The sequence below is a fragment of the Pseudophryne corroboree genome, chromosome 3 (assembly GCF_028390025.1).
Source record: "Pseudophryne corroboree isolate aPseCor3 chromosome 3, aPseCor3.hap2, whole genome shotgun sequence".
In the NCBI taxonomy this organism is placed as follows: Eukaryota; Metazoa; Chordata; class Amphibia; order Anura; family Myobatrachidae; genus Pseudophryne; species Pseudophryne corroboree.
In genome coordinates, this window is record NC_086446.1 from 20,715,210 (window position 1) to 20,741,453 (window position 26,244).

The window sequence follows — 26,244 nt, forward strand, 5'->3', positions numbered from 1 at the left end:
GAGGATATGTGTGGACTGTACAGAGTGGATGTAATTTGATAGGAAGGTTTATGAAAGTTATGTGGGCGGTTCAGGAATTTGATACGCTTGCCTAAAGAGGTGAGTTTTGAGGGAACGCTTGAAGGTTTGGAGACTAGAGGAGAGTCTTATTGTGTGTGGTAGGGCATTCCACAGAGTGGGTGCAGCCCGATGAAAGTCCTGCAGTCGTGAGTGGGAGCGAGTAATGAGTGTGGATGAGAGACGCAGGTCTTGTGAAGAGCGCAGAGGTCGGGTTGGGAGATATTTTGTGATAAGCGAAGTGATGTATGTTGGTGTAGTTTGGTTAATGGCCTTGTGTGTGAGTAAAAATAAGAATTTACTTACCGATAATTCTATTTCTCGGAGTCCGTAGTGGATGCTGGGGTTCCTGAAAGGACCATGGGGAATAGCGGCTCCGCAGGAGACAGGGCACAAAAGTAAAGCTTTTCCAGATCAGGTGGTGTGCACTGGCTCCTCCCCCTATGACCCTCCTCCAGACTCCAGTTAGATACTGTGCCCGGACGAGCGTACACAATAAGGGAGGATTTTGAATCCCGGGTAAGACTCATACCAGCCACACCAATCACACCGTACAACTTGTGATCTAAACCCAGTTAACAGTATGATAACAGAGGAGCCTCTGAAAGATGGCTGCCTAAACAATAACCCGAATTAGTTAACAATAACTATGTACAAGTATTGCAGATAATCCGCACTTGGGATGGGCGCCCAGCATCCACTACGGACTCCGAGAAATAGAATTATCGGTAAGTAAATTCTTATTTTCTCTATCGTCCTAGTGGATGCTGGGGTTCCTGAAAGGACCATGGGGATTATACCAAAGCTCCCAAACGGGCGGGAGAGTGCGGATGACTCTGCAGCACCGAATGAGAGAACTCCAGGTCCTCTTTTGCCAGGGTATCAAATTTGTAGAATTTTACAAACGTGTTTTCCCCCGACCACGTAGCTGCTCGGCAGAGTTGTAATGCCGAGACCCCTCGGGCAGCCGCCCAAGATGAGCCCACCTTCCTTGTGGAATGGGCCTTAACAGATTTAGGCCTGCCACAGAATGTGCAAGTTGAATTGTGCTACAAATCCAACAAGCAATCGACTGCTTAGAAGCAGGAGCACCCAACTTGTTGGGTGCATACAGAATAAACAGCGAATCAGATTTTCTGACTCCAGCCGTCCTTGAAATGTATATTTTTAAAGCTCTGACAACGTCCAACAACTTGGAATCCTCCAAGTCGCTTGTAGCCGCAGGCACTACAATAGGCTGGTTCAGGTGAAACGCTGATACCACCTTAGGAAGGAAGTGCGGACGCGTCCGCAGTTCTGCCCTATCTGAATGGAAAATTAGATAAGGGCTTTTATAAGATAAAGCCGCCAGTTCAGATACTCTCCTGGCTGAAGCCAGGGCCAGTAGCATGGTCACTTTCCATGTGAGATATTTCAAATCCACCTTTTTCAGTGGTTCAAACCAATGGGATTTGAGGAAATCTAAAACTACATTTAGATCCCACGGTGCCACCGGAGGCACCACAGGAGGCTGTATATGCAGTACTCCTTTAACGAAAGTCTGGACCTCAGGAACTGAGGCCAATTCTTTTTGGAAGAATATTGACAGGGCCGAAATTTGAACCTTAATAGATCCCAATTTGAGACCCATAGACAATCCTGATTGCAGGAAATGTAGGAATCGACCCAGTTGAAATTCCTCCGTCGGAGCACTCCGATCCTCGCACCACGCAACATATTTCCGCCAAATGCGGTGATAATGCTTCGCGGTAACTTCCTTTCTTGCTTTTATCAAAGTAGGAATGACTTCTTCCGGAATGCCTTTTCCCTTTAGGATCTGGCGTTCAACCGCCATGCCGTCAAACGCAGCCGCGGTAAGTCTTGAAAGAGACAGGGACCCTGCTGCAGCAGGTCCCTTCTCAGAGGTAGAGGCCACGGATCGTCCGTGACCATCTCTTGAAGTTCCGGGTACCAAGTCCTTCTTGGCCAATCCGGAGCCACTAGTATCGTTCTTACTCCTCTTCGCCGTATAATCCTCAATACCTTTGGTATGAGAGGCAGAGGAGGAAACACATACACCGACTGGTACACCCAAGGTGTTACCAGCGCGTCCACAGCTATTGCCTGCGGATCTCTTGACCTGGCGCAATACCTGTCCAGTTTCTTGTTGAGGCGAGACGCCATCATGTCCACCATAGGTCTTTCCCAATGGTTTACTAGCATGTGGAAAACTTCTGGATGAAGTCCCCACTCTCCCGGGTGAAGGTCGTGTCTGCTGAGGAAGTCTGCTTCCCAGTTGTCCACTCCCGGAATGAACACTGCTGACAGTGCTATCACATGATTCTCCGCCCAGCGAAGAATCCTCGCAGCTTCTGCCATTGCACTCCTGCTTCTTGTACCGCCCTGTCTGTTTACATGGGCGACTGCCGTGATGTTGTCTGACTGGATCAACACCGGTTTTCCTTGAAGCAGAGGTTCTGCCTGGCTTAGAGCATTGTAAATTGCTCTTAGTTCCAGAATGTTTATGTGAAGAGACTTTTCCAGGCTCGTCCACACACCCTGGAAGTTTCTTCCTTGGGTGACTGCTCCCCAGCCTCTGAGGCTGGCGTCCGTGGTCACCAGGATCCAATCCTGTATGCCGAATCTGCGGCCCTCCAATAGATGAGCACTCTGCAACCACCACAGAAGAGATACCCTTGTCCTTGGCGACAGGGTTATCCGCAGGTGCATCTGAAGATGCGACCCTGACCATTTGTCCAACAGATCCCTTTGGAAAATCCTTGCGTGGAATCTGCCGAATGGAATTGCTTCGTAAGAAGCCACCATTTTTCCCAGGACTCTTGTGCATTGATGTACAGACACCTTTCCTGGTTTTAAGAGGTTCCTGACCAGGTCGGATAACTCCTTGGCTTTTTCTTCGGGTAGAAAAACCTTTTTCTGAACCGTGTCCAGAATCATCCCCAGGAACAGCAGACGAGTCGTCGGCATTAACTGGGATTTTGGAATATTCAGAATCCATCCGTGCTGTTTTAGCACCTCTTGAGATAGTGCTAATCCCATCTCTAGCTGTTCTCTGGACTTTGCCCTTATTAGGAGATCGTCCGAGTATGGGATAATTAATACGCCTTTTCTTCGAAGAAGAATCATCATCTCGGCCATTACCTTTGTAAAGATCCGAGGTGCCGTGGACAAACCAAACGGCAGCGTCTGAAACTGATAGTGACAGTTTTGTACAACGAACCTGAGGTACCCCTGGTGTGAGGGGTAAATCGGAACGTGGAGATACGCATCCTTGATGTCCAAGGATACCATAAAATCCCCTTCTTCCAGGTTCGCTATCACTGCTCTGAGTGACTCCATCTTGAACTTGAACCTCTTTATGTACAGGTTCAGGGACTTCAGATTTAGAATAGGCCTTACCGAGCCATCCGGCTTCGGTACCACAAATAGAGTGGAATAATACCCCTTGCCTTGTTGTAGAAGAGGTACCTTGACTATCACCTGCTGAGAGTACAGCTTGTGAATGGCTTCCAAAACCGTCTCCCTTTCGGAGGGGGACGTTGGTAAAGCAGACTTCAGGAAACGGCGGGGTGGATCTGTCTCTAATTCCAACCTGTACCCCTGAGATATTATCTGCAGGATCCAGGGATCTACCTGCGAGTGAGCCCACTGCGCGCTGTAATTTTTGAGACGACCGCCCACCGCCCCCGAGTCCGCTTGAGAAGCCCCAGCGTCATGCTGAGGCTTTTGTAGAAGCCGGGGAGGGCTTCTGTTCCTGGGAAGGAGCTGCCTGTTGCTGTCTCTTCCCTCGTCCTCTGCCTCGTGGCAGATATGAATATCCCTTTGCTCTCTTATTTTTAAAGGAACGAAAGGGCTGCGGTTGAAAAGTCGGTGTCTTTTTCTGTTGGGGAGTGACTTGAGGTAAAAAGGTGGATTTCCCGGCTGTAGCCGTGGCCACCAAATCCGATAGACCGACTCCAAATAACTCCTCCCCTTTATACGGCAAAACTTCCATATGCCGTTTTGAGTCCGCATCGCCTGTCCACTGTCGCGTCCATAAACTTCTTCTGGCCGAAATGGACATAGCACTTACCCGTGATGCCAGTGTGCAGATATCCCTCTGTGCATCACGCATATAAAGAAATGCATCCTTTATTTGTTCTAACGACAGTAAAATATTGTCCCTATCCAGGGTATCAATATTTTCGATCAGGGACTCTGACCAAACTACCCCCGCACTGCACATCCAGGCAGTCGCTATAGCTGGTCGTAGTATAACACCTGCATGTGTGTATATACTTTTTTGGATATTTTCCATCCTCCTATCTGCTGGATCTTTAAGTGCGGCCGTCTCAGGAGAGGGTAACGCCACTTGTTTAGATAAGCGTGTGAGCGCCTTGTCCACCCTAGGAGGTGTTTCCCAGCGCGCCCTAACCTCTGGCGGGAAAGGGTATAATGCCAATAACTTCTTTGAAATTAGCACCTTTTTATCGGGGGCAACCCACGCTTCATCACACACGTCATTTAATTCTTCTGATTCAGGAAAAACTATAGGTAGTATTTTCACACCCCACATAATACCCTGTTTAGTGGTACCTGTAGTATCAGCTAAGTGTAACGCCTCCTTCATTGCCAAAATCATATAACGTGTGGCCCTACTGGAAAATACGGTTGATTCGTCACCGTCACCACTGGAATCAGTGCCTGTGTCTGGGTCTGTGTCGACCGACTGAGGCAAAGGGCGTTTTACAGCCCCTGACGGTGTTTGAGGCGCCTGGACAGGCACTAATTGATTGTCCGGCCGCCTCATGTCGTCAAACGACTGCTTAAGCGAGTTGACGCTATCCCGTAATTCCACAAATAATGGCATCCATTCTGGTGTCGACCCCCTAGGAGGTGACATCCCCATATTTGGCAATTGCTCCGCCTCCACACCAATATCGTCCTCATACATGTCGACACACACGTACCGACACACAGCAGACACACAGGGAATGCTCTTTAACGAAGACAGGACCCACTAGCCCTTTGGGGAGACAGAGGGAGAGTCTGCCAGCACACACCAAAAGCGCTATATATGACAGGGATAGCCTTATAATAAGTGCTCCCTTATAGCTGCTTTATATATCAAATATTGCCACTATATTTGCCCCCCCTCTCTGTTTTACCCTGTTTCTGTAGTGCAGTGCAGGGGAGAGACCTGGGAGCCGTCCTGACCAGCGGAGCTGTGAGAGGAAATGGCGCCGTGTGCTGAGGAGATAGGCCCCGCCCCTTTTTCGGCGGGCTCGTCTCCCGCTATTTTGTGAATCCAGGCAGGGGTTAAATATCTCCATATAGCCTCTGGGGGCTATATGTGAGGTATTTTTAGCCTTTATATAGGTTTACATTTGCCTCCCAGGGCGCCCCCCCCCAGCGCCCTGCACCCTCAGTGACTGCGTGTGAAGTGTGCTGAGAGGAAAATGGCGCACAGCTGCAGTGCTGTGCGCTACCTTTAGAAGACTGCACGAGTCTTCAGCCGCCGATTCTGGACCTCTTCTTACTTCAGCATCTGCAAGGGGGCCGGCGGCGCGGCTCCGGTGACCATCCAGGCTGTACCTGTGATCGTCCCTCTGGAGCTGATGTCCAGTAGCCAAGAAGCCAATCCATCCTGCACGCAGGTGAGTTCACTTCTTCTCCCCTCAGTCCCTCGTTGCAGTGATCCTGTTGCCAGCAGGACTCACTGTAAAATAAAAAACCTAAGCTAAACTTTTTCTAAGCAGCTCTTTAGGAGAGCCACCCAGATTGCACCCTTCTCGGCCGGGCACAAAAATCTAACTGGAGTCTGGAGGAGGGTCATAGGGGGAGGAGCCAGTGCACACCACCTGATCTGGAAAAGCTTTACTTTTGTGCCCTGTCTCCTGCGGAGCCGCTATTCCCCATGGTCCTTTCAGGAACCCCAGCATCCACTAGGACGATAGAGAAAGTATTTTATATTGAATGCGGTAGAATACAGGTAACCAATGGAGGGACTGACAGAGTGGATCTGCAGACGATGAACGTCTAACGAGGAAGATAAGCCTCGCCGCTGCATTCAGAATGGATTGTAGTGGTGAGAGTCTTGTTTTGGGAAGACCAGTTAGGAGACTATTGCAATAATCAATGCGGGAGATAATGAGAGCGTGGATTAGAGTTTTAGCAGTGTCTTGTGTAAGGTATGGTCGTATTTTGGATATGTTTTTTAGATGCATGTAACATGATCTTGAGACAGATTGAATGTTGGGAACAAAGGACAGATCAGGATAGCCTCCTGCTTTCTATCTGCAGGCTCTTTTAAGGCGGCCGTATCCTGAGATATCTTTAATAAGCGTGTGAGCGCTTTTTCCACCCTAGGGGATGTTTCCCAACGTAACCTGTCCGTTGGCGGGAAAGGGTACGCCATCAGTAACCTCTTAGAAATCACTAATTTCTTATCTGGGGAACACCACGCTTCTTCACAAAATTCATTTAACTCATCAGATGGGGGAAAAGTCACTGGCTGCTTTTTCTCCCCAAACATAATACCCTTTTTAGTGGTAACCGGGTTAATGTCAGAAATGTTCAACACATTTTTCATTGCCGTAATCATGCATCGGATGGCCCTTGTGGACTGTACATTTGTCTCATCCTCGTCTACACTGGAGTCAGACTCTGTGTCGACATCTGTGTCTGCCATCTGAGGTAGCGGGTGTTTTTGAGCCCCTGATGGCCTCTGAGACGCCTGGGCAGGCACGGACTTAGATGCCGGCTGTCCCAAAGCTGTTACGTCATCGAACCTTTTATGCAAGGAGTTGACACTGTTGGTTAATACCTTCCACATATCCATCCACTCTGGTGTCGGCCCCGCAGGGGGCGACATCACACTTATAGGCTCCTGCTCCGCCTCCACGAAAGCCTCCTCATCAAACATGTCGACACAGCCGTACCGACACACCGCACACACACAGGGAATGCTCTGACTGAGGACAGGACCCCACAAAGTCCTTTGGGGAGACAGAGAGAGAGTATGCCAGCACACACCAGAGTGCTATATAACAGAGGGATTTACTCTAACATAGAGTGAATTTTCCCCAATAGCTGCTTATATCACCTTTTGCGCCTAAATTTATGTGCCCCCCCCCCCCCTCTCTTTTTTACCCTTCTTGTAGTGTATACTGCAGGGGAGAGCCTGGGGAGCGTCCTTCCAGCGGAGCTGTGAAGAGAAAATGGCGCCGGTGTGCTGAGGGAGATAGCCCCGCCCCCTCCGCGGCGGGCTTCTCCCGCTTTTTTAATGTTAATGGCAGGGGATTAGGCACATATACAGTTTATAACTGTATTATGTGCAATTTTTGCCAAAGGTATACTTATTGCAGCCCAGGGCGCCCCACCCCCAGCGCCCTGCACCCACCAGTGACCGGAGCGTGTGGTGTGCTGTGGGAGCAATGGCGCACAGCTGCAGTGCTGTGCGCTACCTTATTGAAGACCGGAGTCTTCAGCCGCCGTTTTTCTTCTGGTTCTTCCGTCTTCTGGCTCTGCAAGGGGGGCGGCGGCGCGGCTCCGGGAACGGACGATCGAGGTTGGGCCCTGTGTTCGATCCCTCTGGAGCTAATGGTGTCCAGTAGCCTTAGAAGCACAAGCTAGCTGCAAGCAGGTAGGTTTGCTTCTCTCCCCTCAGTCCCTCGTAGCAGTGAGTCTGTTGCCAGCAGATCTCACTGAAAATAAAAAACCTAACAATACTTTCTTTTCTAGTAAGCTCAGGAGAGCCCACTAGGTGCATCCAGCTCTGGCCGGGCACAGATTCTAACTGAGGTCTGGAGGAGGGGCATAGAGGGAGGAGCCAGTGCACACCAGATATTGTACCTAATCTTTCTTTTAAGAGTGCCCAGTCTCCTGCAGAGCCCGTCTATTCCCCATGGTCCTTACGGAGTACCCAGCATCCACTAGGACGTCAGAGAAATAGGGCTTGATGGCTCCTGATGTATGAGATACACCAGAGAGTGCGGGGAGGAGACTGGTCACATCTCTGGGCTGGTAACACACAGTGACATGATATGAGGGGGAGAGCAGTAGAATAATAGGGCTTGATGGCTCCTGATGTATGAGATACACCAGAGAGTGTGAAGAGGAGACTGTTAAGATCTCTGGGCTGGTAAATGACAGTGACATGATATGAGGGGGAGAGCAGGAGTATGAGGGGCTGATGGCTCTTGATATATGAGATACATCAGAGAGTGTGGGGAGGCGACTGGTCAGATCTCTGGGCTGGTAACATACAGTGACATGATGTGAGGGGGAGAGCAGGAGTATAATAGGGGCTGATGGATCCTGATGTATGAGATATACCAGAGAGTGTGGGGAGGAGACTGGTCAGATCTCTGGGCTGGTAACACACAGTGACATGATGTGAGGGGGAGAGCAGGAGTATAATAGGGGCTGATGGCTCCTGATGTATGAGACACACCAGAGAGTGTGGGGAGGAGACTGGCCAGATCTCTTGGCTGGTAACACACAGTGACATGATGTGAGTGGAAGCAGGAGTATAATAGGGGCTGATGGCTCCTGAAGTATGAGATACACCAGAGAGTGTGGGGAGGAGACTGGTCAGATCTCTGGCCTGGTTACACACAGTGACATGATATGAGGGGAGAGCACGAGTATAATAGGGGCTGATGGCTCTTGACATATGAGATACATCAGAGAGTGTGGGGAGGAGACTGGTCAGATCTCTGGGCTGGTAACATACAGTGACATGATGTTAGGTGGAGAGCAGGAGTATAATAGGGGCTGATGGCTCCTGACTCCCCCACTTTGCAGATACATTTCCCTCATTAGTTTGAAAGGAGGGTGAAGTATGAGAGATTTTTGTAATAACTGTGCAAGGAGAATATGTGACTATTTCCTGTAATAAGTGCTTATTATTCACCTGTGCTGATATCTGTAGGGATTTTGTCCTCCATACACTGCTGATCATCCCTCACATACATTTCTTCTTCTCCCTCTGTATCTTCTGCCTTCATATCAGGCACATACGTCTCTTCTTCTCCCTCTATATCTTCTGCCTTCATATCAGTCACATACGTCTCTTCTTCTCCCTCTATATCTTCTGCTTTCATATCAGTCACATACGTCTCTTCTTCTCCCTCTATATCTTCTGCCTTCATATCAGTCACATACACCTCTTCTTCTTCCTCTATATCTTCTACCTTCATATCAGTCACATACGTCTCTTCTTCTCCCTCTATATCTTCTGCCTTCATATCAGTCACATACGTCTCTTTTTCTCCCTCTGTATCTTCTGCTTTCATATCAGTCACATACGTCTCTTCTTCTCCCTCTATATCTTCTGCCTTCATATCAGTCACATACGTCTCTTCTTCTCCCTCTATATCTTCTGCCTTCATATCAGTCACATACGTCTCTTCTTCTCCCTCTGTATCTTCTGCTTTCATATCAGTCACATACGTCTCTTCTTCTCCCTCTATATCTTCTGCCTTCATATCAGTCACATACGTCTCTTCTTCTCCCTCTATATCTTCTGCCTTCATATCAGTCACATACATCTCTTCTTCTCCCTTTATGTCAGTCACATACGTCTCTTCTTCTCCCTCTATACCTTTTGCCTTCGTATCGGTCACACACGTCTCTTCTCCTTCCGGTTCTTCTGCCTTCATAGCAGTTACATACGTCTCTACTTCTCCCTCTATATCTTCTGTCATCATATTTGTAAGATATTCACCCTAAATAACACATATATAAAAGGAGATTTATGACAAGACTTACCATGGTTAAATCTCTTTCTGCAAGGTACACTGTGTTCCACAGGGAATACATCGGGGTGTAGAGATGGATCTTGAGCCAGAGGCACCAACAGGCTAAAGCTTTAGACTGTCCCAGAATGCATTCCTGGGGCCTCCTATATAACCCCGCCTCCAGACACTGAGTGCTCAGCTTTGTTAACCAGTCCAATGCAGGAATACAGAAGGATAGATAATTCTCAGTGCGCTCAGAGAAAGGCAGCTAGTTAGTGTACTAATCACACAGAGGTAACTCATGTGTACCTCCACCCAGAGAATCTCAAGCAAACTGCAAAATGATGTGATAATACATACAAGCGCACAGTGAAGGGACTTAATGATGGTTCAGAGTCCTTCCACAGGACAGATTCTGCTGGATGCCTTGAAAAAGACCCGTGAAGGGTAGAAACGCGTTGGATTTTTTATCCAAAGGAGACCGAGTGTGACAGTCTGCAGGACAGCCAAATGAGGAAGTGACACCCGCAGTTGCCGTGGAACAAAAAACCTCATGCCTGAATTAACTTGCTGCTGGTAATTACGCACTTTGGACACTCTCTGCACTTTGGATTCCATGCACTTTATGTTTTACTATTGTTATGTTTCATGTGATTGTATATTAAATGTTTTAACGGTACATCACTATACGCACTTTTTTTTTTGTTACATTAACATTGAAAATTGACTGTGGAAGGACTCTGAACCATCATTAAGTCCCTTCACTGGGCGCTTGTATGTATTATCACATCATTTTGCAGTCCAATGCAGGAGCAGGTAAAAGAGAAAGTAGATGTTAGTCACACAGAACCACGTTCTCACGACAGGAGAAGGGACTAGCGGCTAATGCCTTACAAACCCAAAGAAGCTAAGTACGTCAGGGTGGGCACCCTGTGGAACCCAGTGTACCTCGCAGAAAGAGATTTAACCATGGTAAGTCTACCATAAATCTTTTCTGTAGCGGGGTAAAGTGTGTACCACAGGGAATACATAGCGGATGTACTAAAGCAGTTCCTCAAGGTAGAGGACGCGGCTTAGCGGATATGAGAACCCGGCGTCCAAAGGAAGCAATCCTGGGAGGCGAAAGTATCAAAGGCATATAACCTAATAAATGTGTTCACTGAGGACCACATAGCTGCCTTGAAAAATTGTTCTGCGGACGCGCCAAGGTGGGCCGACCATAAAGGTCCAACAGACCGACTAGCATGGGCTTTAATAGCAGCAGGAGCTGGGAGTTCAGACTGCGCATAGGCTTGTGCAATCACCATTCTAATCATCTGACTAAGGTTTGCTTATTGAAAGGCCAACAAAACAACCAAACAGTACAAAAAAGGCATCTGACCTCCTAATAGAGGAAGTCCTCTCCACATATATATGGAGAGCCCTTAACACATCCTAAGAACGCTCTTTGGAGGACAATTTAGAAGAGATGAAGGTCGGATACACAATCTCTTGGTTACGGTGAAATGGTGACATCACCTTAGGCAAATAACTGAGGCGAGTTCGAAGAACTGCTCGGTCACGATGAAATATCAAAAAGGGTGGACGACAGGACAAAGCGCCTAAGTCTGATACCCTTCTAGCAGAGGCAATAGCCAATAAGAACCTTAGCTGTAAGCCATTTAAGGTCCACCCACTCAAGAGGTTCAAATGGAGACTCTTGTAGGGCATTCAAGACAATAGACAAATCCTATGGAGCCACAGGAGGGACATAGGGAGGCTGAATCCGTAATATGCCCTTAGTGAATGTATGAACGTCAGGTAGAGACGCAATTTTTCTCTGAAACCACACCGACAAGGCAGCTATGTGAACCTAGAGGGAGGCCAGACAAAGTCAGAAATCCAGGCCTTGTTGCAACAAAAAGACAGAAGTCTGGAAGTACTAAATTTGTAAGCATCGTAATTCTTAGCAGCACACCAGGTGAAGTAAGAATTCCAGACCCTATAATAAATCCGTGCAGAGGCCGGTTTGCAGGCCTTTAGCATAGTTTGGATAACCACCTTGGAGAATCCTTTGGCCCTCAGGAATGAAGCTTCAAGAGCCACGCCATCAAAGCCAGTCTGGCCAGGTCCAGGGTAGACACAAGGGCCCTGAATGAGGAGGTCTGGTCGCTGAGGAAGTAGAAGAGGACGCTCTATCGATAGACCCTGCAGGTCTGAGAACTAATGCGCTGGAGCGACTAGAAGTAGAATTTTTCTTGTTTGAACTTCCGTATTACCCTGGGCAGGAGTGACACCAGAGGGAACACATAGGGCAGCGAAAGTTCTATGGAATTGCCTGTGCATCCACAAACAGTGCTTGAGGATCCCTGGTTCTTGATTCAAAGACCGGAACTTTGTGATTGTGTCGAGATGCCATCAGGTCTACACCTGTCCACTAGGAGTTAAGACTTTGGATGAAGACTCCACTCTCCGGCGTGTATGTCTTGACGACTGGGGAAATACGCTTCCCAGTGGAGGACCCCGGAATGAACACTGTCGATATATCACTGGCAGATGGTGTTCCGCCTAACTAAGGATTTTTTACACTTCCATCATTGCCATGCGACTTCAAGTGCAGCCTTGATGGTTTATGTACGCCACCATGATGGCATTGTCTGACCATACTTAAACAGGCCTTTTCTGTATCAGAGGCAGGGCGAGAGACAAAGCAATGAACACTGCCCTCAATTCCAGAATGTTTATCGGGAGGAGTGATTCCTCCTTGCTCCACCGAACTTGGAAAGAGTGTTGCTCTAACACTGTGCCCCAAACCCGCAGACTGGCGTCCATAGTCAGTAGGACCCAGTTCGGGATCCAGAAGAGACGGCCCTTGCTCAACTGCTGGTCTTGTCGCCACCAGGTCAGTGACAGATTAACCTTCAGAGTCAAGGAGATCATTTGGGACCTGATCCGATGAGGTAGGCCATCCCTCTTGGAAAGAATCAACCTCTGTAGGGCGCGGGAGTGAAACGGAGCATACTCTACCATGTCGAAAGCCCACACCATGAGGCCTAGTACTTGCATCGCCGAGTGTATTGACACTCTTGGGCGAGAGAGGAAGTATCTGATCCTGTCCTGAAGTTTCAGGACCTTCCTTGGAGACAGAAACAGTCATTGACTGTGTGTGTCCAGCAGTGCCCCCAGTGCACCATGCTCTGAGCAGGGACCAGTGAGGACTTCTTCCAGTTGACGAGCCACCCGTGGGCTTGTAGGCTTCTTTACTGTCAATTGTAGATGACCGAGGAGGACATTTTGGGAGTTCGCCAGAATAAGAAAGTCGTCCTGATACGGCAGGATCCTGACACCCTGAAGATGGAGATAGGCTGTCATCATGGCCATAACCTTGGTAAAGTTCAGAGGAGCTGTGGCCAGTCAAAATGGCAGAGCCTGGAGTTGATAGTGAGGGTTGCTAATAGCAAACCGCAGATATTGCTGATGCGATATGTATGTAATAGGTATGTGCAGATAAGCATCTTGTATATCCAGGGATACCATATAATCTCAGGGTTCCATGGACAGTAAAATTGAGTGCAGCATTTCCATACGGAACTTGGACACTCTCACAAACTTCTTCAGTGATTTGAGTTGGAGTATAGGCCAGAAAGACAAATTGGGTTTCGGAACTAGAAACAGGGACGAGTAGACAGAGGTACCGACACTACCACTCCTGTATTCAGGAGGGAACGCACAACCAGCTGTAGAGCTTGCGCCTTCAACGGATCCAAAGGAATAACCATTGTGAAGAATTGGTGATGGTGATGTCTCTTGAAAGACACTGCGTACCCGTGAGAGACAACTTCTCGCACCCATGCATCTGAAGTGGTCTCTAACCAGTCCTGGGCGAACCACAGAAGTTGGCCTCCCAACCTGGGATCCCCCAGGGGGAGACAAACCCAGTCATGCACCAGGCTTGTCTTGTTTAGAAGCAGGCTGACTGGCAGCTCAGGATTGTTCTGCTTTGGGCTTAATGGTTTTGGGAACACGAGATTGTCTCGGGTATGCCTGACCTTTAGCTTTCCCTTGAGGTCAAAAGGAGCAAAAAATTGGAACCTTTTGCCTTCTGTGCAAAGGATTAGTATTCAGGAGATATGCAGTCTTTGCTGCTGCTAAGTCAGTCACAATCTTATTGAGATCTTGCCCAAATAGGATGTCTCTCTTAAAAGGGAGTACCTCCAAAGTCTTTTTGGAGTCCAGGTCCACCTTCCATGACCTCAACCACAGAATACGGCGAGCCAGGATGGACGTAGTCAATACACAAAGTGGAAAGCTGCTCAATCAGATTGTAATGTCACTCAGGTTCTAAAAGGGGAGGGGTAATTCTGTGTAGGAAAAAAACTGTGTTCCCTAATGCACACCGAGTGAATAATATTACTACATAATAGACTATTATTATGTAGTAATATTATTCACTCGGTGTGCATTAGGGAACACAGTTTTTTTCCTGGACGTAGTCAATGCCTCTGAGGATGCCTCCTGAATATAATGGGAGGCGGTGGTAATATGAGACAAGTATTGTCTGGCAGTGCCAGATATATCCTGAGGCAACTCTTCCTTTATTGCCTGAACACATGCTTCAATTCCTTTTGCAGCCCAGGAGGCTGCTATAGTGGGTCTATGTACAGCACCTGTAAGGGAGTAAATAGACTTCAGGCATCCCTCCACACACTTATCTGTCGGTTCCTTCAGTGAGGTAACAGTGGTGACAGGCAGTGTAGACGACACCACAAGACGAGTGACATGGGAATCCACAGGCGGTGAATTTTCCCACTTGTTACACAACTCAGCAGGGAGAGGATAACGAGCTAGCATCGTTTTAGAAAGGGTGAATTTCTTTCCTGGAGAAGACCAGGGTTCTAGACATATGTCTACTAAATGGTCAGAATGCGGTAATGATACCGTAGTTATCTTCTGACGTTTAAACTTATCAGGTTTCTTAGACATAGTAGTGGGATCTACATAATCATCGATTTGTAGAATCTGCTCAATAGCCTCCACTAGGTCAGGGACATCAACCTGAGTCGTAGAGTCCTCGTCTGAAGCAGTTGTATCAGTGTCTGACGGGTCAGTATACTCCCCATCCTCATCAGAAGAGTCTTCCGAGAGATTAGTGGATTGTGAGGAGGAAGCGGCCCACTTAGAAGACCCCTTGACACCAGAGGGACATGGGGTAGGTTTTTGTCTAACCACAGATTGTTTCAGTTTTTGCAACTGAGTAGACAAAGTATCCGCCCAAGGCGGATTCATCACAGGGACAATATGTGGCTGTAATGGCACAGGAGGTCCCATAAGGGGCGTAAGGCATGTCACAAGCATATTGAGCATAGTTGAGAACGCCGCCCAAGGTGGCTCCTGATTGGCTGCAGGAGCTGCGGACTGACTGGGAGATATATGGCACATATTTCACAGACTATCATTCAAAGCTAACCCCTCCGGCAAATCCTTGGCGCATGCCCTGCATAATACAGGAGCGTCCGCGGAATTCCCGTCCAGTGTTAGACATTATGATCAATTCCATTCTTGATATATATTTCATTATACCGAGATTGGAAGCACTCGTTAGTGGAGTTCCACTTCCTGGGAAGAAAGTGGAAAAAGAAACCGCTACGGGCTGGACAACATCATAGAAGATTGTAAGTGGGGTACGCTTGCCCATCTACATCTTTAAATTCATCTGATCTGTCTGAGTATGAATTACAGTTAAAGATACCTTTATGGGTATATTGAATATACTTGGAGTGTGAGTACGGTATGCTAGTCTATTTCTCCGGCCGTCAGTGTGATTGATTGAACAAACTCTACCGTGGGGCATCTATTAATTGAGGTATTCTTCTCCCCGGTATCTCTCACATTGGGACACCACTTGGTGAGGATTTGAAAGAACATGACTAGCCATCCATCCAGTTAGGAGAAGTTTTGGGTCCATAAAGAAACCTTTATGCGTGTGAACACCTCCGTTTTAGACGTGAGTACGGTAAGAACCATTTTGTTAAACCACATAACCCAGAAACCACCCAAATCCAGGACATACTACACAATATTGTTCTTCCACTGTTTTTGAGGGACATTCGGTGAATCTGAAGGAGACTCCTCGGAATTAAAAAGAAAGAAGAGAAGAACAGAGGAATACTGGTCTAAGACCTCCCCTCCACTATTTTTGACGGACGTATTTGTGAAATTTCTATATTCAAGTGGACTTCCATAAGCTGTGCGCAGTTGGGTAGTTCTCATTTTGTTTGCTTATAGTACGAAAAGGGTATCTGACCTCCCGATAGAGGCAGTACTCTCCACATATATACGGAGAGCCCTTACCACATCCAAAGACCTGATTTGTCCTCCAAAGAGTGAAGAGATAAAGGCCGGGACCACAATCCCTTGGTTGAGGTGAAAAGATGACACCACCTTAGGCAAATAACCTGGGCGAGTTCTAAGAACTGCCCGGTCATGATGAAATATCAGAAAGGGTGGACGAAAGGACAATGCGCCTAAGTCCTACACCCTTCTAGAAGAGGCAATAGCCAGTAAAACAGGACCTTGGCTGTGAGCCACTTAAGGTCCACAGACTGAAGAGGTTCAAATGGAGACTCTTGCAGGGCAAACCATACCGACAAGGCAGATATGTGAGCCTTGAGGGAGGCCAGACGAAGGCCTAAGTCCAGGTCTTGTTGCAGAAAAGCCAGAATTCTGGAAGTTCTGAATCTGTATGCATCATAATTCTTATCAGCACACCAGGTGAAATAAGAATTCCAGACCCTATATTAAATCCGGGCAGATGCCGGTTTGCGGGCTTTCAACATAGTTTGTATAAACGCCTCGGAGAATCACTTGGCCCTCAGGAGTGATGCATCGAGAGCCATGCCATCAAAACCAGTCTGGCCAGGTCTGGGTAGAGAAGGGCCCTGTACGAGGAGGTCTGGGTGCTAAGGAAGTAGCAGGAGACGCTCTCTCAATTGACCCTGCAGGTCTGAGAACCAATGCCATCTGGGCCACACCGGAGCGACTAGAAGTTGTTTTCCTCCTTGCTTGAACTCCGCAGGACCCTGGGCAGGAGTGACACTGGAGGGAATATGTAGGGCAAGCAAAAGTTTCATGGAATGGCTAGTGTGTCCACGAACACTGCTTGAGGATTGCTGGTCCTTGATCCGAACACCAGGTCTTTGTGATTGTGTCGAGATGCCATCAGGTCTACATCTGGTGGGCCCACATGTCCACTAGTAGTTGAAAGACTTCTGGATGAAGACTCCACTCTCCGGCGTGCACGTCCTGGTGACTGATGAAGTCTGCTTCCCAGTTCAGGACACCCGGAATGAACACTGCCAATATTGCTGGAAAATGGTGCTCCGCCCAACAAAGGACTTTTGACACTTCCATCATTGCCATGTGGCTTTGAGTGCCGCCCTGATGGTTTATGTATGCCGTGGTGGTGTTGTCTGACTATATTTGAACAGGCCTGTTCTGTACCAGAGGCATGGCGGGAGTTATTGCGTTGAAAACTACCCACAACTCCAGAATGTTTATTGGGAGGAGTGATTTCTCCTTAGTCCAGCGACCCTGAAAAGAGTGTTGCTCCAATATCGCTCCCCATCTCCGCAGACTGGCATCTGTTGTCAGCAAGACACAGTCGGGGATCCAGAAGGGACGGCCCCTGTTAATTTGCTGGTCCTGTAGCCACAAGGCCAGCGACAGACGAACCTTCGGAGTCAAAGTGATCATGTGAGATCCGATTCGATGAGGTAGGCCATCACACTTGGAAAGGATTAACCTCTGCAGAGGGCGGGAATGTAATTGAGCGTACTCCACCATGTCGAATGCCGACACCGTTAGGCCAAGTACTTGCATTGCCGAGTGCATTGACACTCTGGGACAATAAAGGAAGCATCATATCCTGTCCTGAAGCTTCAGGACGTTCTCCGGGGACAGAAACAGTCGCTGACTGTGTGTGTACAGGAGTGTCACCAGATGCACCATGCTCTGTGCTGGGACCAGCGAGGATTTCTTCCAATTGATGAGCCACCAATGGGCTTGTAGGAAGCTTATTGTCAGTTGCAGATGACGGAGGAGGACATCTTGGGAGTTTGCCAGAATCAGCAAGTCATTCAGATACTGCAGGATCCTAACTCCCTGGCGACGGAGATGGGCCATCATTACAGTCATAACCTTGGTGAAGATCCAAGGAGCCATAGCCAGTCCAAATAGTAGAGCCTTGAACTGATAATGGAGGTTGCCAATAGCAAACCGTAGATACTGCTGTGACTTGGCAATAGGTATATGCAGGTATGCATCCTGTATATCCAGGGATACCATATAGTCTCCAGGTTCCATAGCAAGTACAATTGAGTGCAGTGTTTTAATGCAGAACTTGGACACTCTCACAAACTTGTTCAGTGATTTGAGGTTGAGTATAGGCCAGAAAGACTCATTGGGTTTCGCGACTAGAAACAGGGTCGAGTAGTATCCTCCTCCTCTCTGGGAGAGAGGTACCGGCACTACCACTCCTGTATCCAGGAGGGAAAGCACAACCAGCTGTAGAGCTTGCACCTTCAACGGATCAGAAGGAATAACCATTGTGCAGAACTGGTGAGGGGGACGTCTCTTGAAAGAAACTGCGTATCCGTGAGAGACAACTTCTCGCACCCATGCGTCTGAAGTGGTCTATAAACAGACCTGGGTGAAATGCAGAAGTCGGCCTCCCACCCTGGGGTCCCCGCAGGGGAAGACCCGCCCCATCATGCGGTAGCCTTGTCTTGTTTGGAAGCAGGCTAACGGCCCGCCCAGGACTGCTTTGTCTTGGGCTTAGTGGTTTTGGGAGGACGAGATTGTATCGGGTATGCCTGACCTTTTGCTTTCCCTTGAGGCCAAAAGGAACGAAAAGTGGTATCTTTAGCCTTCTGTGCAGAAGGATTAGTATTTGGGAGAAAGCCGCCAGTTCAGACACAATTTTATTTATGTCTTCCCCAAACAAAATATCCCCCTTAAAGGGGAGTACCTTCAAGGTCTTTGTGGAGTCTAGGTCCACCTTCCATGACCTCAACCACAGAATACGGTAAGCCAGGACAGACGTGGTCGACGCCTTGTCAGCCAACACACCTGCCTCCGGGGACGCCTCCTGAATGCAATAGGCGGTGGTGGTAATGTGAGACAGGTATTGTCTGGCATTGTCAGATATATCCTCGGGCAGCTCTTCCTCTAATGCCTGCACCCAAGCTTCAATTTCTTTTGCAGCCCAGGAGGCCGCAATAGTGGGTCTATGTACAGCACCTGTAAGGGAGTAAACAGATTTCAGGCAACCCTCCACACACTTGTCAATTCTTTCAGTGAAGTGACAGGCAGAGTGGACGACACCACTAGGCGGGTGAAATGAGAATCCACCAGTGGTGAATTTTCCCACTACATAACTCTGCAGGGAAAAGATAGCGAGCTAAAACCCATTCAGACAGAGGGAATTTCTTCCCTGGATTAGACTAGGGTTCCCGTCTGATGTCCACCAAATGGTCAGAATGGGGTAATAGATTTTTAACCATCTTCTGCCATTTAAACATATCAGTTTACTTAGCTACAGAAGTGGAATCCTCATCATCAGTGATTTGTAGGTTCTGCTTAATAGCAACCACTAGAGCAGGGACATCAATTTGCAATGGAGAATCCTTGTCAGAAACACCTGATTCAGTGTCCGACAGGACAGTATGCCCCCCCCCCCCCCTCCTCTTCAGATGAAACTTCTGAGAGATTTGTGGATTGTGAGGAGAAAGCAGCCCGCTTAGATGACCCAGAGACACGGGAGTGACCTGGAGTCGATTTTTGTCTTACCAAGGAATGATTTAACTGCTGCAAATGAGTAGACAAATTTTCAGCCCAAGGCGGATAAACCATAGGGACAATTTGTGGCTGTAGTAGCACAGGTGGTCCCATAGGGGGCGTAAGGTGTTCCACCAAAGTACCCAGTAGGTTTGAGAGTGCAGCCCAGGGTGGCTCCTGATTAGTTACAGAAGCTGCGGACTGACTGGGAGATGTATGACACACAGTACACAGACCATCATGCAGAACTTCCCCCTCTGGTAAATCCTTGGCACATGCTTTGCATGATGCAGGAGCATCCCCAGATTTACTGCCCTTCTTGTTAGACATTGTACACAAATGCAACAACAGAGCGGTTTAGTACGATTAAGCCAGACAGAGTATAACATCTGCTAATAAATCCGTTAGGATGTAACTGAATATCCAGTAAACAACACCTGCAAATAAATCCGGTATTATGTAAGTGAGTACACAGTAGAATACACGTATTGGGTAAATACTGTGACGCACCATATATATGACCCTGACGCACCTAGTCCCTTAGGGTACAGAATATAGTTATAGTGATATCTGGGAAACAATGAAAGTGAAACCACACAGCAGATACAGGCACACACAGTCACAGGCAATACATATAATTATTATGACAACAAAACTGCACTGGACTAGTATATGTACAGAGATATATATATATATATATATATATATATCTATAGATATCTATCTGCTACAGACGGATCGGCACTCGCCTAGCTTGTGTTAAAGTGCTCCGGTGCCCTCTGGAGATCCACATCCATAAATAACCCAGTTCCATTCAGCGGCACTCGGAGGCTTGTACTGGTGTAAAAATGTGCTTTAATGAATCATAGTAAAAGTCAGCCTACCAAACCAACGTTTCGGGGCGTAACCGCCCCTTTATCAAGGTGAGCAAAACACATTGATAAAGGGGCGGTTACGCCCCGAAACGTTGGTTTGGTAGGCAGACTTTTACTATGATTCATTAAAGCACATTTTTACGCCAATACAAGCCTCCGAGTGCCGCTGAATGGAACTGGGTTATTTATATATATATATATATATATATATATATATATATATATATATATATATATATATATATATATATATATATATATATAGTAGCACAGTCAAGCGGCACTCCTTCCCCAATGAAATAAACATTAACAGCCGGTGCCCTCCATAAAGAACCAACACGGTTCCCCACACATGTATAGAATGTTGAACAAATAACATTGAAACGTTGGCTGATTGGAGCTGCCTTTTTGTCTTTATTGCCGTGAGTGCCGCCGGACGACTTTATATATATATATATATATATATCTGTTGGGGATCTTGCACTCTCGTCAATATAGTAAATGCTTCTTCAGTGGTGGGTGCTCCCAATGGACCAAAGAGATCCACACATGTATCGCAAAAGTTCCAAAGATTTGGAGGTGCACTCTCACAATCAGTCTCTTGAGTCAGTTTTTCATTAGAATCACCAAGTTTATTGTCGACGTTTCGGTCTGATCACAGGCCTTTCTCAAGACAGGTGATTTCTGATGTTACAAGTTCAATTTTGTCAAAAAAGAAAATCTGCAAGTGAACAGTAATAGCAATTACAAACAATTAGCCTCACCGGCCCCCATTAGAACCAATCCACCAGCCACACGACCTTCACCAATAATCACCCAAGGTGATATAGAGATTAGAAACTCCTATGAGTATGAATAAAATTCAAGCAATACCTTAAGGAGCCTGTTACAATCAAACAGCTCTCACATGAGTGGTAAAAACAACACAGCTTCAGTCAATTCCCATTCTGTCAGAAAGAGAATCAATAGTAAATACTCACAACTATGTTGAGAGATGTGCACTAAATGCTATTAAAGTTATTTTAACACAGTAGTTGAGTACCTGGCTCAGACGGTCAGAATTGATAGCAGCAGCTTCAAGGTAAAGGTAAAAGCCAGTGGTTGTCTGGCTAGCAAAGAGACATCTAAAGATAAGGATCGTAAAATTCACTATAACGACCACACAATGGGTCATAAACGATAATCCATCAAGGCAAAAAGTTTAAAATGTACTTACATCTGACAGGAACTCTTGAGGGATGCTGCGGCATACCTATTCAATGTCAGACTGCTCTATTTAAACTCCCCGGACCGGAAGTGTGTTCCGGTCCCGGAAGTGACCGTCAGTGTTAGAAAAGGCTGATTTAAAGTAATTCTGATTAAACAGCGCATGCAGTAAAGACACCACAGTTGCCCCCATGGACCCTCCACCCAATCAGAGTCTAACAGAGGGCAAACGCCAGACACGGCGCCACTCTCGCCGTCCGTCCAGCCGTCACACACTTCCGTGCGGTTCACAACACGGAAGTGCGTCACATGCGTTCCACCCATACTTGGTATGGAATACCTCCTGGCTCGCTTAGTAGCGGCCAGTAGGGGCGCATTACGCCGTGCTCGCTACTTAGTAGAAATGGTGAGGGTAAACCTGAATCTTTAACATAAAGATGCCATTAGGGATATGGTCATTAACGGTACTAAGCAGCACTCTGGCAACTAATTACTAAAAGATACACTTATAGATATAATCGTCCTTCTCACAGGAAGGAATCAAAGAATAGACGATAGTAATAGAGGTATAGGATAGTCCAAAATCAATAGGGAGTCACCCAGGCAATGGACTACCTAAGTTAATAATATCTCCTAATTAACATACTTAATAAGTGTGTAGAAAATATGGTCAGTGTGGTGAGGATTGGCTCCAAAAGGGGCCGGCGAGTCAACCACCTAAAGAATGATGCATGATAATACACCTAAACACATATATACAAATGATCCTAAAAAAGGTATAGCATAAAAAGAATAGTATGAAAAAAAATATATATAAGGAATAAAAGGATACTCATAAAACATGAGACCTAGATATAACTAATACATATTTATTTAATGCCACCAAGTTGCCTATGGGATTAAACCACCCGATATTGATAGGTGGCCGATGTTCAAATCCATGTTGAGTAGGACTAGTGCAGGTTCCTAATCTCTATTAAAAAAGTTTAGACTTTTTCACAAGACTCTAAACTCTACGTCGGTGAAAGAAAGGACCAAATTTAAAGCCAAATCCACCTTTGACCCACCCTCCGCGAATTCCAGCATAAAAACATTCTTACGTCTAGTCCAAAGGGATACCAAAAGTACACCCCATAACAATAATAATAAAAAAATGTATGATAACCTTTCTCCTAGTGAATGTATGGCCCTTAAACAATTAAAAGATGCCACCAATATTGTCATCCGGACAGCCGATAAAGGCGGGGCTATTGTTGTCCAAGACTGGCAGGACTATGACAATGAGGTCATGAGACAACTTTCTGATAAGACCACCTATAGTCGACTTGAATACAATCCAACATCAGTTGTGAAAAACAAAATTGATGAGTCCATCAAAAGGGGTTTAGCTCACAGATGGATTACAGATGAATTGGCACAATATCTAACGGTTGAGCATCCACGGTGCCCAATCATATATTTGTTGCCGAAAATCCATAAGACACTTAGGAACCCTCCTGGTCGACCCATTATTGCCGCTGAAGGCTCCTCACTACAACCTTTAGCTATTTTTTTGGATAGTGTACTACAACCAATGGTCCTCGCTACTCCTAGTTATCTTAAAGATACTGGAGATTTCCTACAGAGTGTGTCAGCCGTAGGGGACGTCAGTGGGATTTTGCTGGCTACCCTTGACGTCTGCTCACTCTATACAGTGATACCTCACTCGGAGGGAGTGGAGGCATTAAGAATGGCTTTTAGGAAACAACCATGTGTTGACTACCCCACTGAATTCCTATTGGAGTTAGTTGAACTAGTTTTGATGAATAATCATTTCTTATATAAGAAAGATCATTATATGCAGATCTCAGGGACGGCGATGGGGTCTAATTTGGCCCCGGCATACGCCAATCTGTTTATGGCACAATACGAAGCTAAACATATTTTTCCAAGATATGGTCAGAATATTGTTTTCTTTCGTCGTTTTATTGACGATATTTTTTTATTATGGAATGGGACGCAGAGGGCATTTGAACAAATGGTCAATGAATTGAACTTACTTGATAGCCCCATTAGATTCACCGCTTCCTGTTCACATAAAGAAATCAACTTTTTGGATGTGACCCTCATCAACATAGGGACACGATTAATAACTACAATGTTTCGTAAACCCACTGACCGTAACCAGTTGTTACAGGCTACGAGTCACCATCCCCCTGCCCTAAAAGACAGTCTCCCCATTTCACAATACCTAAGGGTAATGAGACTGAATTCTGAGATCACCCGACGTAGTGAACAAGTGGACGAAATCACCACACGTTTTAGAGAAAGGGGTTACTCCCATAAACAGCTACACAAATGTCTTCAAAAAGCCGAAAAAATCTTTTCGGGCACTAGACCCAAAACTAAGACACATGATCATCTTATTTTTCCTACTCAATATGAAAAAGGCACTACATCGCCATTGGCCCATTATTCAAACAGATGACACCTTACCCTTCGGCCGAATGGGGGCGCCAATGATGGCATACAGGAGAGGTGCTAACCTCAAACAAATATTGATGAGGCCACGTATGTTCCCAGAAAAAGAAAAAACCCCATGGACCACTTTGATGCAGGCCAAACCGGGGTGCTTCTCGTGTGGGGGTTGCACGACGTGCAGGTCCATGATTATAGGACCCACGTTTACACATCCCCACACAGGGAAAATCATTAGACTTAGACATCATTTGCATTGTCGCCTTGACTTTGTAATTTACATACTTAAATGCCCCTGTGGTTTGTATTACGTTGGTCTTACTACACGAATTTTCCGTGAACGTATGGCCAATCACAGGTCATCCATCCATACAGCTATCCAGACTGGTCACACCGATAAACCGGTGGCGCGCCACTTCATGGAAGCCAGACACCAGGTGGCTAGTTTGAAGTGCAAACTTATAGATTGGATCCCTCCAAATCCGACTGAAGGTGATCGCACTCTAGCCCTCCGACAGCGGGAATGTTACTGGATCCATGCGTTAGATACAGTATCTCCTAGGGGCCTTAATGAAGCTAATCCCCTTAATGTTTTCTTGTGAAAAAGTCTAAACTTTTTTAATAGAGATTAGGAACCTGCACTAGTCCTACTCAACATGGATTTGAACATCGGCCACCTATCAATATCGGGTGGTTTAATCCCATAGGCAACTTGGTGGCATTAAATAAATATGTATGAGTTATATCTAGGTCTCATGTTTTATGAGTATCCTTTTATTCCTTATATATATTTTTTTTCATACTATTCTTTTTATGCTATACCTTTTTTAGGATCATTTGTATATATGTGTTTAGGTGTATTATCATGCATCATTCTTTAGGTGGTTGACTCGCCGGCCCCGTTTGGAGCCAATCCTCACCACACTGACCATATTTTCTACACACTTATTAAGTATGTTAATTAGGAGATATTATTAACTTAGGTAGTCCATTACCTGGGTGACTCCCTATTGATTTTGGACTATCCTATACCTCTATTACTATCGTCTATTCTTTGATTCCTTCCTGTGAGAAGGACGATTATATCTATAAGTGTATCTTTTAGTAATTAGTTGCCAGAGTGCAGCTTAGTACCGTTAATGACCATATCCCTAATGGCATCTTTATGTTAAAGATTCAGGTTTACCCTCACCATTTCTACTAAGTAGCGAGCACGGCGTAATGCGCCCCTACTGGCCGCTACTAAGCGAGCCAGGAGGTATTCCATACCAAGTATGGGTGGAACGCATGTGACACACTTCCGTGCGGTTCACAACACGGAAGTGTGTGACGGCTGGACGGACGGCGAGAGTGGCGCCGTGTCTGGCGTTTGCCCTCTGTTAGACTCTGATTGGGTGGCGGGTCCATGGGGGCAACTGTGGTGTCTTTACTGCATGCGCTGTTTAATCAGAATTACTTTAAATCAGCCTTTTCTAACACTGACGGTCACTTCCGGGACCGGAACACACTTCCGGTCCCGGGGAGTTTAAATAGAGCAGTCTGACATTGAATAGGTATGCAGCAGCATCCCTCAAGAGTTCCTGTCAGATGTAAGTACATTTTAAACTTTTTGCCTTGATGGATTATCGTTTATGACCCATTGTGTGGTCGTTATAGTGAATTTTACGATCCTTATCTTTAGATGTCTCTTTGCTAGCCAGACAACCACTGGCTTTTACCTTTATCTTGAAGCTGCTGCTATCAATTCTGACCGTCTGAGCCAGGTACTCAACTACTGTGTTAAAATAACTTTAATAGCATTTAGTGCACATCTCTCAACATAGTTGTGAGTATTTACTATTGATTCTCTTTCTGACAGAATGGGAATTGACTGAAGCTGTGTTGTTTTTACCACTCATGTGAGAGCTGTTTGATTGTAACAGGCTCCTTAAGGTATTGCTTGAATTTTATTCATACTCATAGGAGTTTCTAATCTCTATATCACCTTGGGTGATTATTGGTGAAGGTCGTGTGGCTGGTGGATTGGTTCTAATGGGGGCCGGTGAGGCTAATTGTTTGTAATTGCTATTACTGTTCACTTGCAGATTTTCTTTTTTGACAAAATTGAACTTGTA

General features: G+C 46.5%; 1 protein-coding gene across 1 annotated transcript in view; it reads right to left on the reverse strand.

The window, feature by feature from the left end:
* The window catches only part of LOC135054551 (zinc finger protein 850-like), a 211,955-nt gene that overhangs the window by 152,800 nt on the left and 32,911 nt on the right, over positions 1-26,244 (reverse strand). The window contains exon 2 of the mRNA XM_063957707.1: positions 8,954-9,767. Coding sequence (XP_063813777.1) covers positions 8,954-9,749 — 796 coding nt within the window. The 5' untranslated portion in view covers positions 9,750-9,767. The remainder of the gene's footprint in view (positions 1-8,953; positions 9,768-26,244) is intronic.